This window comes from Rhododendron vialii, chromosome 6a (assembly GCF_030253575.1).
Source record: "Rhododendron vialii isolate Sample 1 chromosome 6a, ASM3025357v1".
Taxonomy (NCBI): Eukaryota; Viridiplantae; Streptophyta; class Magnoliopsida; order Ericales; family Ericaceae; genus Rhododendron; species Rhododendron vialii.
In genome coordinates this window covers 12,487,265-12,499,450 of record NC_080562.1, presented here as the reverse complement: position 1 = coordinate 12,499,450, position 12,186 = coordinate 12,487,265, and the positions used below count along the sequence as shown (strand labels likewise).

Below are 12,186 nucleotides of genomic sequence, written 5' to 3'. Positions count from 1 at the left end.
AAAAAACCTAATTGGATTTTATTTTAATGGGTCTAACCTGACACATATTTGACCCATCCATCTTTTTAACTTGTGATCTTTTTCAACCCGCAACTATTGACCCACATATAACCCAACCATATTCAACCAACATTTCATTTCAACACGTTCATATTCGTCCATTTAGCTCCGCTAGTATGAGTACTTGTATTCTAGCGTGCAAACCGTTATAATAAGTGTACTCCATTTTACTCCACTATACATGCATACAAGAAAAAAAGATGAAGATTTAAAACTTTTTTTAAGGTGGCGATCCGCTATCTGCAACCATCAATACATACAGATCGGTATACAAGGAGAAGAAGAAGACGAAGAAGAAGGGGTTGTTAGAACTTACTATCCAAGCTTTAAATACGAGTTTGGGAGCCTGCTACTGTATATGTGGTGGAGTAAATGAGAAGCCAGCTTCTCTTAAAGATCACGTCATGGGAGAGAGAGGTGGGCCCCTCATAATTCCGTGTATTTTAATGGTTTGCCCCTATTAGATTCTCGTCCTTGATTAAATTTTGCAGTTGTGTGCCTCTCTCTCCCTCTCTCTTGATTAAATTTTGCAGTTGTGTGCCTCTCTCTCTCTCTCTCTCTCTCTCTCTCTCTCTCTCCCTATATATCCACCCCAAACGTTTTCACCATTTTTATCACAGTCAAGTCAGAGAGAGAGAGAGTCCCATCAAAAAAAAAGTCAGAGAGAGAGAGAGAGAGAGAAATTTTGTGAAATTGTAATAATAATAATAATAGATCGAAGCATGGTTTCGTTGCACACACCTCTGAAGACAATCAAAGAGTTGGAGAATTCGGCAAAGAAAAGGAAATGGGAAGAGGAAGCAGTGGAAGAGGTGTTCGAGAAGCCACTTCTTATTAGTAGTAGTAGTAGTAGTAGTAGTAGGAAAGGATCCAAAAGTCCGAAATCCATGTTTGATACGGAGCTTCTACGCCTCGAGACTCCGTTGCCTTTGGAATGGCAGCGCTGCCTTGATATCCAGGTAAACCCTTTTATATAACCTTTACCTTAAAAACTATATACTCCTATATAGGATATGTCTTGTCTGCAGTCCAGGTTTGGACTCCAGAGGTGTAGTCCAAGTAATCACAACTATCGTTTTGCGTTTTTAATAATTCAGATTTGTTTTGATATTTTTATCTGTAATAACATACTTTTACTGGTAAAATATTTAATAGATCGGATTCTATATCGTCAATATAAATGGTCCAGATTGGACTGTACATCTTTTTCTGCAATCAGTTGGAGACAGCCCAGATCCAATATATATATAAGTATGATTAATTGTTCTAACCGTTCAAGTTCTCTGAACGGAAAAATGCATGTGTGAAGAATCATTTTCATGGCTAAGAACCTCATCGTGTTTACATTCTCTATTATGCAGTCTGGCCAGATACACTACTACAACACGAGGACTCAAACCAGAATATCAACTGATCCAAGAACAACTAACTCAGTCCCAGACCCACCAACTCCTCCTCCTTCTCACATGAGCCTAGACCTTGAGCTCAACCTACCATGTGGCTCACCCACCACCACAAAAACCCGCTACTCCTCTCCCGATGGCCCCACCGACGACATCACCACCACCGGTAACGGTGATACGTTTCCGGATTGGAGCAAAAACAAGGGCAACGATTATTCCGGGGGCGGCGGGGGTATCCCGAGGTGTCCGTCGTGGTTGGCGTTCGGAGGGGACGAGAGAGAGATGATAACGGCGGTGTGCAAGAAGTGTCACATGTTGGTGATGATGTGCAAGTCTTCTCCGGCGTGCCCAAATTGCAAATTTGTGCACCCACCAGATCAGACCCTTCCTGATAACTTATTTGCTAATAAGTCAGGTCTTAGCCTCTTGTGTTAGATACTATATATTATTAATAAAAAAAGACTCTGCCATATGTTTAATTAACTAGTGTTATGGTATTGAATTAATTAGTTCTAGTAAGAAGTGAATCTCCAGCCTTTAACAAGTGGTCGGAGAGAGAGAAAAAGGGGGCGAGGAGTAGTTTATTATGTAAAATATACAAGTAAATAATTTGGTTCTTAAGGTTGTTATTTCTTCTCGGTTTCTTCAATGGTTTAATGTGCAAATTCTGGTAGCTAAAAAGGTTATGAACTCTATTATAGCAGGATGATGCGGTGAATGGGAGGTGATTTCCAGTGGAAATCGAAAGGCTTTCAATGGATTGAAAGCTAGGTTTACCATAAAAATATTACGCATTTTGTTGATGAGAAAATCTTTCTTAACAGCAGATCGAGTCGTGAATAGTTATTTACGGAGTCAATTGCGACCATCCAAAAGTGTTTTAGACGGTCCGGATGTTAATGAAACTTTTCCAAGAAAGAGTTAAACTTTTTTATGAAAAAATTTCATTAAAATCCGAACCGTCCAGAAAACTTTTAGACGGTCGCGATTAATTGTTCTTGTAAAGAACTCCGCCGTGAACAAGTTTCGCTCTCTGTTGATTAGTTACTCAAGTGTGTGCCTCGAAGTGTGTAGTACGCGTAGTTTTGGAGCGTGGTAGGTATATCATTTTATGTATGACATGAATAATTTTTTAATCATTAGACATTTTTATTGCCAAATATGCGTTTTTGGTGAAGTTACGAACAGGAATATATAGTAGTAAACCTCAAACTACTTATGTATTTTTTGGTTGGTTAGGAGTATTATTTTAGTTATATGTTATGCAATTTTTTATTACTAATGGCGCATTTTTTGGGGAATAACAAATTATTATTTTTTTGGTGTCATGCCTTAGAAGAAAAGTCTCACTACTTATAGCTCGACCGTCCTCCTAGCTACTTGTCTTTTTAAAGCGTTTAATTCCTCATAAATTTGGAGAGTTATTTATAGAAGCTCGTACAGGAGTTGAAGTTATAAAGTACAATGGTGGTTATTTTGCTTGTATATGAAAAGAAGGGACAATGCCCACATCTTTCTTATATGGGAGTACATATGATAAAAACTATTTACGTTGTGTATACGTGCAATTACGCAGGGATTGATGACAATCCGTTCAAACCATTGCATACTCAAATCATATCGAACGGATTGATGCGATTTTTAACCGATTTTTTCTTCTTTTTTTTTTATTTCGCAAAACTGGCTAATCCGGCTCCGGTTTTGGTTTTACTTATTAACTCAGTTTAGTTAGTTTGTCGGCTCAAAGTCTTGCCTCTCTCAGAAGAGTGGGAGTTTTCTAAAAAGGTCTGTGAGGGATAAGAAATTTCTTTAAAGCGACGGAGGTTTGATAATGCAAGGGAGTGGGAGATGGATTGGGAGGGGCTGTATGAAAATAAACACAATTGTGGAGTAATTTTCTGATAATTCCATTCATCGTAGTTGTACAATATATATAGTACAAACATTAACAAGGAAAGAATACAAGATTACATGGAAATATTCTACACTTATGGCATAAAATAAGATTACACAATTAAGGATATTGACCAAATCAAATATTGACTAAATCATATCCTTAATTCTAGCACTCCCCCTCAAGTTGGAGCATGTATATCGCACATGCCTAACTTGTCTAAAGAGTGACTAAAAACACTGCTGGCAACAGCTTTGGTAAGGACATCGGCTAGTTGGTCTGCAGACTTCACAAACGGGAAAGCAATGATTCCGGCTTCAAGTTTTTCTTTAATGAAGTGCCTATCAATTTCCACATGCTTCGTCCGATCGTGTTGGACTGGATTATGAGCAATCTCTATAGCAGAAGTGTTGTTACAATACAGCTTCATTGTCTCCTGAGAGTGAATACCCAAATCCTTAAGCAAGTTCCTCAACCATAGTAACTCACATACTCCAAAAGCCATGCTTCTATATTCAGCTTCTGCACTTGACCTTGCTACCACCTGTTGTTTTTTACTCCTCCAAGTCACAAGGTTGCCCCCTACAAAAGTAAAGTATCCTGATGTAGATTTTCTGTCATTAGATGAACCAGCCCAATCTGCATCAGTGTAACCTTCTACCTTCAAGTGATTATTCTTGCTGAACAATAACCCTTTACCCGGAGCAGACTTTAAATATCGCAATATGCGTTCCACAGCATCCATGTGAGGTTTACGAGAATCATGCATAAACTGGCTTACTACGCATACTGAATAAGCAATATCTGGCCTAGTATGAAACAAGTAAATTAATTTTCCCACAAGTCTCTGGTATCTTGCTTTATCAGTAGAAGTTGCATGTAAACAATTAAACAACTTGTGATTTTGTTCAATAGGGGTATTTGCATGCTTACATCCAAGCATACCTGTTTCAGTTAACAAGTCAAGAACGTATTTTCGTTGAGACAAGAAAATACCATTCTTTGAGTGGGCTACCTCGATTCCGAGAAAGTATTTTAAATCTCCAAGTTGTTTCATTTCAAACTCTAAGGCCAAGTGTCGTTGTAAGCTCTCAATTTCTTCTTGATCATCTCCTGTCACCACCATGTCATCAACATATATAATCAAAGCAGTAATTTTACCCATTCGATGCTTTAAAAACAACGTATGGTCTGAGTTGCTTTGTTTATATCCGAAGCTCTTCATAGACTTGGTAAATCTACCGAACCAAGCTCTTGGAGACTGTTTTAACCCATACAACGCCTTTTTAAGTTTGCATACCATTGTAATATCTGAGTATTTTTTCACACCTGGAGGGGGATCCATATACACTTCCTCTGTAAGATCTCCATGTAAAAAAGCATTTTTTACATCAAACTGAAGAAGTGGCCAATCTCGGTTCACCGCCAAAGACAGGAGCACTCTAACTGTATTAAGTTTGGCAACAGGTGCAAAAGTTTCCTGATAGTCAACCCCATAAGATTGCGTATATCCTTTCGCAACCAATCGAGCTTTATACCTCTCAATTGTCTCATCTGCTTTATGCTTGACCGCAAAGACCCATCTACATCCCACGGTCTTTTTTCCTTTCGGTAGAGTCACAAGCTCCCAAGTATCATTTTTCTCAAGCGCTGCCATTTCTTCTGCCATGGCTTGAGTCCATCTATCATCTGCTAGAGCCTCCTGCATTTTACTAGGAATAGGAACAGATGATAACTGTAGCACATAAGACGCATATGACTTGGACAGTTTTTGACAAGACACATAATTACTAATGGGGCATCTAACGTTGGATTTAGGATCAGGCTCATATTTAACAGGTGGTACACCACGATTAGAACGAGGCGGAAGACGATATTGAGACACTTGAGATTCAGAAAAAAGATCATCACTACCAGTGGAGTTAGGGTTAGTGGATACCTCTGGAGGAATCTCAGAAGAAGACTGGCTCAGTTGTTGAGTTGAATTGTTGGGAGGCATTGTAATTTTCTGATAATTCCATTCATCGTAGTTGTACAATATATATAGTACAAACATTAACAAGGAAAGAATACAAGATTACATGGAAATATTCTACACTTATGGCATAAAATAAGATTACACAATTAAGGATATTGACCAAATCAAATATTGACTAAATCATATCCTTAATTCTAGCACTGTAGTCAATAGCGGATTTGTGCTTAGGTAAAACACAAGAGGGTCACATGACCCTCTTGAAATAATAGCAGATTTGTACTTAGGTAAAGCACAGGAGGGTCACACACTACAACAAAAATCACCTTTTATAGCATGCGAAAAACGCTATTGAATGTCATAGATAGCGTTCCGAAGAACGCCTTATTAGCCGGTACTATGAAAAGTCAAGACTTTCAACAGCGTTCATTCCACGCTATGGTATACTACCTTTTCATAGCGTTTTTTGAATGCTGTCTTTGACATACTTTTAATAGCATTTTTTGAATGCTGTCTTTGATAAACTTTTAATAACGTTCATAGAATGCTATGTTTTGAATACTTTTAATAGTATTTTTTGCATGTTAGGTTTGAGATTCTTTTAATAGCATATTTATCATTGCACCACCCATTCAATATTGTTTTTTATAACATTCAACACCAATTCACTATTATTTTTTATTGCATTCAACACCAAATACATCCAACGCAAAATGATGTCAATGTAAAATAAATAATTCAACCATTAGATGAAGATTCATTACAATATAGATTGGAAAATAATTTTCCAACACAAACTACATTGAAGAGTCAGAGTAATTACACTCATTAGAAAAACACTAATGTAATCTTCCTTTCCATAAAATGAAATCCTAAATACCCCAATTCTTCACCCGCGGAGATGTTCTTTATTTGAAGATTTCTTCTTTACCGAGTTTACACCGTCTTGCTCCCAAAGCTGAACACATACCTGTAAGTATAGAAATATTCAAACTAACACAATAGTAATGCAAAAACTATTAACTACAAAAACAATTTTAAAGCAACACAATGCACAACACATACATATACGCACAATAATCATGAAACTGATACTAGGAGTGACATTAATTTAAATTGGTTACCTGAAGAGGCCATCTTTGTCCATCGTTGTGTACCAATTGACTGCCTTTGTCTAAATCTTCAACTATAACAGAAACTTGTGCATGTCACATTATGTATTAGGAAGCAATTGCAGAGTTGTCAAGTAAGATGCTCTTAAGACTCGAAAAAAGTAGGGAAAAAACAAGCAACTAATCATATATTAACTGGCTTAAAGGGATGCTAATAAGCCCTTCAAGTGAGTAAGGCAGAGGAAGAAATTCCGCATTTGTCGCTTCCTCAGTTTCTTTACAGAGATGCTGGCGAACTCTCCCTCCCAGTAATCACTAGATCAATCAGAAAAATGGACCAGTGAAACTCTAAATCCCGTTTGAGAATCTTTAGTCCATACTTAGAAATTATGCCGGGGAACTCCAACTGAATCAACTTTCAGAATGTTACATCAATTCTAACTTGGTGGCTGCCTATTAATTGTCAAATCTTTTAAGCGTATCTAGGCGTCAGATCCATCAAACATCTAATTGAAGGGTATGTGGGTTTTCTCTATCCATATAAAATGGTATTTTTATCCACAAGAATGCTACAATGGGGAAAAAAATATTACAACAGAGTGCCTAAAACTACAAATGCAACAACATATGAACATAATCCTACTTGTGCACAATCTGTGAGGTCGGTAGTATCGATTATTAAACGCATTCTACACCTTTGTCTAGGTGTCCAAGCGTGACACTTCATTTACTTTGAAGATTTTGCGTTTACATAGGGAGCTCCACTAACATGAATACCCTTCTCTATGCTATTAAACAACCTTAATTTAATACTTAAAGTATCTACTACATCCTTTACAGCACATTACGATTAAATACCCTGAGTAACACATTTAACTTCATCCTAAGGTTTCTACTCCATACTAGTTTTTCTACTTGCAAAGGAATATCAAATACGAATACACATATATGATATCTACTGTGTGACTTGATATATCGCCACCGAGTTGATAGATTTCCTTTAATAAAATAGGACAATAAAATGAAAAATGAATAAAGAAAACACCCACACATACCTATTAAAATTTACCAGTCCACAATTCCAGTTATTGTTACGGTTCTCGCCATCATTGTTGTCTTCACCATTGGCCAAGTTATGTTTGTCATTATACATCACTAAATCCGCCAGAGTGAAACCATCATGTGCCCATACAAAATTTATACTGTTCCACGGTTTCCTTCCACCTACCTAGCATATTAGTGGAAATAAGCAATTCCAATAAGAAAGACTACGGAAAGAAGTACAACAGAAAATACCTTAAAGCACAGAATTCCAGATATAACATCGAACTCGAAAACAGAGAGAGCTCCAGAGAACATTTTGTTGAGTTAAAAATAAAGAGAGAACGGTGGAAAGATGCAACCACAATCAACAAATGGAATCCTTTTTAACCTAAATGAACGACACAAAATGAAATGCAAGTTATTAATGAAAATAGAAGAAGCCAGCACAGATGCGAGTATCATATAATGTACTAATTTGATGAGATAATTCACTAAGGAAGTACAAGAAACAAGCAAATGAAGTTTGCCAATTCAACCCAACATATCAGTGTGTGTGTGTATGTATACACGAGTATTAGTGAGTACAAGGATATATCACCAAGCTTCATCAGACTAATTTGGCCAAATAAGGGCCAACGCCCCACAGTCATAGCCACTGCTTATATGTCAATGGGTTTAAAGACTTCCCACTTTGGCCAACCAAACTGCATTGGTTGACAAAATGTAGGATGCTTCAATAGCATGCAGGACCTTGCTTTGGTCCTTAGCAAAAAAAAAAGGACCTTGCTTTGGTCAACCAAGCCCCATTTGTTGGTCGACCTAGTTAACAAAACTCAGGGAGGTTAGCCCTTTATCTTGTTGAAGGTGAAAGAGAACTCCGCAGTGCTCATCCCATGAGTCTTCAAGTGCTCAAAGACTTCAAGGCTGACAAATGTGCTCTCACCACAACGATGGCATGGGTTACTACCTAATGTAAGGAATAAGTCCTGCAATTGGCAAGCAATTCTAGTGCTAGCACTTATTTAATCACGATAATCCCAAACGCTTAAGCTCTTTATGAAAATCATCCACGAACATAGAGAAGAAGACAGCGGCAAGAGACCAAGAATGCAGCGAGAAACAAATGTAGACGAAGAGACTTGAACCCAAAATAGCTTTTGTACCTCATTCTATTTGCCTCCACATGGATGGGAAGATATTGCTGGTACTAAAATTTTACTTGGAAAAGAAGTGGGAAACACTTATTCTTCTTTCCTCCACTGACTGAGATAGGTAGGCATGTTACTAAAGGCCGAACTTCCCTAATGAGAATAAAGAAAGAGCCAACAGTAATTACCTTGACTCCGCGAAGTACTGGATCATTGCTAATTATATCAATTAATGGTGGGTTGCTGAAAGGAGTGCCGGTTGTCAGCAAGTCACCACCCATTGGATTGCCATATACATTAACTGCATCCCATAGACTGGGGAACAACCAGAAAGAGAAAAACCAAATGAAGGATGATCTTTGGCAAAAACTTAAGGACAATATTGAAACAAATGGCATAGCACACAACCTGCTACCCCTCGTCAGGATAGAAGCAAGATAAAAGCGAAAGCCATCCACATGCATTTCTGTAACCCAATATCTGTTTTAGAAAAAGTAAACCAAAGACTTTCAATTCCATGCAGCAAACAGAATTGTTCCAAATTAATGCTCGAAAATGAGCATTCATTCAAATGATAAGCCAGTCATAAAGGAATAGAAGGTGAAGAAGAAGATCTCTCTTGCAATTTTGGAACTTATTCATTCTCATTTCTTGTATATAATTGCCAGCTAAAATCGATCTCATGATTTATGCGCTTGGCCTAAGTCATGATTTTTACTTTTAGAATGAGTTCATCAATAGTTTACTAATGATTTTTTTAAATGTGCCCATCCATGTCTTCCTGAAGTTGATTCACACAAAAAGTGTTCAATAAAATCAACAGTCTAAGCCTTAACACAGGCACATACAGTGCACGATATAACAAATATCTGCATACAGGGTTATTCATCATTGCACTAATATAGATTATTGTCATTGTGAGCAAATATAAATTCCTACAGCTATATTGTGGAATATATTGGCTTGAAGGATGACATATACTACAAATTAGGCCAAAGAAACTTAGCAACAACTCTAAAGTTCAAAAAAAATTATCTTGTTTTCATTTCGTAAGAAGTCCTCCTTGATCCTCTACGTAACTCATATCCTTTCATTATTCATAAAGTTGTAACAAACTGACTTCTAATAGCGCTAAGTTTCCATACAAACTCGTGTCCGAACAATCCTTGTGTGAAGCAAAATGTAGCTAACCCAAAATAATAAGTAGAATTGTTTTAGTCCTCCTCTCCTCATCTTTAGGTGCGATGAAGTTGCTGAAATATAGGACAGGAGTCATCCTAGCTCTGCCAAATCAGTCAAAACTGGAAGCCTTGCTAAATATAAAGTGCGAAGACAAGTGCTTACTTAAGTTTGGATGCAAGTTCAAGGCACCAAACAAATGCTTGAAACTTACCCAACTTGTTGAAACTACATCAAAGTGATCAAAGATTAGACTCACCTGGTCTAAACAATCTGTAGCTCAGAACTTCAAACTTTCCCTCTACTTAAAAATATCCAACATCATCATTCTCTAATGGAAAATGAAGAATCCGGCCTACCTTACCAATAAACCACAATTGGAAACGTGAAACAGAAGTTTTAGAACTCAAATCACCAGAAACTAACAAGTGCTTTACTAAGGTGGAATGATAACATCCAAAGAACAAGATTTGCTCCAAAAACATTGAAACGCTCCCTAACTCTGTATCCTATAATCCACAAAGGACGTTTGGTGTAGGAATGGATCCAGTCAAAATCAAGACTAACTCTATTACAATTTTCTTAATCTATTCTCATATAGCAAGGGAAACACCAATTGGTGTCAAGCGTGAACAAATTTTTGAAACTCTCACAAAAGTGGTTTCCGATGTAAAATACCAAAATTTTCAACTGCTTTTACTATAACACGATTAAATATTAGGGCAAAAATAGTAAAATAACTTGAACTCAGCCACCCACTCCCACACCCAAAAATAACTACCCACCCACACTCCCGCTCCCACATACACCCGCGCACACGGCGTGCGTGCCCGACCCCTAGATTTCTACATTAGATGCATTAGGTATAGCCCGTGTTTTCTTCAATGGAGTTAAGAACTTGGATAAAAGATTCGAAACTTTTACACATTGACTCCGTTGACGCTATTGAATCTGAAGAGGAAAATAGACATCTGCTACATGTGCAAGGATCAAACGTTCCGTTCGGTTCCGTTATGATTCCTTCCCTCGTCTTTGCTCAACCAAATTAACAAGTCGAGAACGAAACTCCAAAACAAGATGAAAAGATATACGTAGTACTCGAATCTGAATCGAGAAGCGTACCTCTGTCTATCATTTTTTTCCTCCTCTACCGTTTGCATAACCATTCCTTTTAAACACCCTCCACACCACTGTTTCGACAGACTAAAACTAATTGGGAAAAAAAGTTGAACAGGTGACGGGCAGATTTGTGTTCCATATGATTTCAAACTCAAATATTAAGCCCATAAAAAGTACAAACCCAGAGCATATCAACAAAGTTCAAAGCAGAGCAGCCCTAAACTAAACCTGGAATCGAAATCCTCAAAATTGAAATCCCAAAACAAAACCCCAAAATCAAGAACCCAAATTGAAAACCCTAAAATAGATCCCCTGAATCAAAACTCCAAAGTAAATCAAGAATAAATGTTGAGAGTGCAATTATTCGACTTACCAAGTTGTGGTCGAGGTCAGACAAGCGATGGGGCTTGGAGATGACGGGATCGAGGCCGGATGGTGGTACTGCTGGTGCTCGATTGGTGAAGGCCATTCCTTTGCTGTCCTCTCTCTCTCTCTTCGTGTGTGGTTCTCTGAGAGAGAGAGAGAGAGAGAGAGAGAGAATGGTGAGATCGGCGGAGAAAGAGAAGGGAGAGAGAGAAGGGATTTCCGAGACCGGCGCCTTTCTTATTAAATGGGTGAATGCTGTAATTGAGTTAAGTGGAACGCTGTCAACAGCCTTTCGTTTACCTGCAGTGCCGTGCACGCTATAGATGCAACTCTATTATACTTCCTCCGTCCCTTTTTTAGAGTTCAGTATTTCATTTTGGGCTGTCCCTTAATAAGTGTCCATTTTGTAAAGTTAGTGGGTAAAAGTTGGTGTATTGTCTATTTTATCCCTAAAAGTAGATTTCTTTTTAAAAAGTAAGTGAGTAAAAGTGTAATGATGATGGGTAAGTAGGGAAAGTGGAGGAAAAAGTTGATGTGAAAGGTATAATGATGATGTCTTTTTAATAAGTTGAAATTACGAAGCAGGACACTTAAAAAGGGACGGAGGGAGTAGCATTTTTAAAAAAATGCTGTAAGATTATGCTATTGAAACTTAAGTTTGTTGTAGTGACATGACCCTCTTGAAATAATCAAGATTTTTTTTATGTGAATTAAAACAAGAAGTAATATATATATATAACTACTTGAAATAGAGATATATTTAGGGCTATCCAGTGGTCGGGTTTGGTCGGGTTCGGGTCGAATTGGGTAAATGGCCACCCAAGTCCAACCGACATTCTTGTCGGGCTCCGATCGAAATGCACTCGGATTGAATTTTCCGGGGTTC

At 37.8% G+C, this 12,186-nt stretch overlaps 1 protein-coding gene and 1 long non-coding RNA gene across 2 annotated transcripts; one reads left to right on the top strand and one right to left on the bottom strand.

Moving 5' to 3' along the window:
* Nucleotides 1-535: 535 nt before the first annotated feature.
* LOC131328919 (uncharacterized) lies at nt 536-2,107 on the top strand. Its single transcript, XM_058361882.1, has 2 exons — nt 536-1,019; nt 1,422-2,107. The coding sequence occupies exons 1-2, from the start codon at nt 783-785 to the stop codon at nt 1,896-1,898; spliced, it is 714 nt and encodes a 237-aa protein (XP_058217865.1). The 5' UTR covers nt 536-782; the 3' UTR covers nt 1,899-2,107.
* A 5,776-nt stretch (nt 2,108-7,883) lies between these two features.
* On the bottom strand, nt 7,884-11,630 carry LOC131328918 (uncharacterized). Its single transcript, XR_009200578.1, has 3 exons — nt 11,308-11,630; nt 9,045-9,116; nt 7,884-8,951 (listed from the first exon to the last, which is right to left on the bottom strand). It is a non-coding gene; the product is annotated as an uncharacterized LOC131328918 (long non-coding RNA).
* Between the last annotated feature and the right edge of the window lie 556 nt (nt 11,631-12,186).

Excerpts from the sequence above, each read along its gene's own strand:
- LOC131328919 (XM_058361882.1), top strand. The coding sequence starts at position 783 with ATGGTTTCGTTGCACACACCTCTGAAGACAATCAAAGAGTTGGAGAAT. Across the intron at positions 1,020-1,421 it reads AGCGCTGCCTTGATATCCAG|TCTGGCCAGATACACTACTA; the intron begins GTAAACCCTTTT and ends TCTATTATGCAG.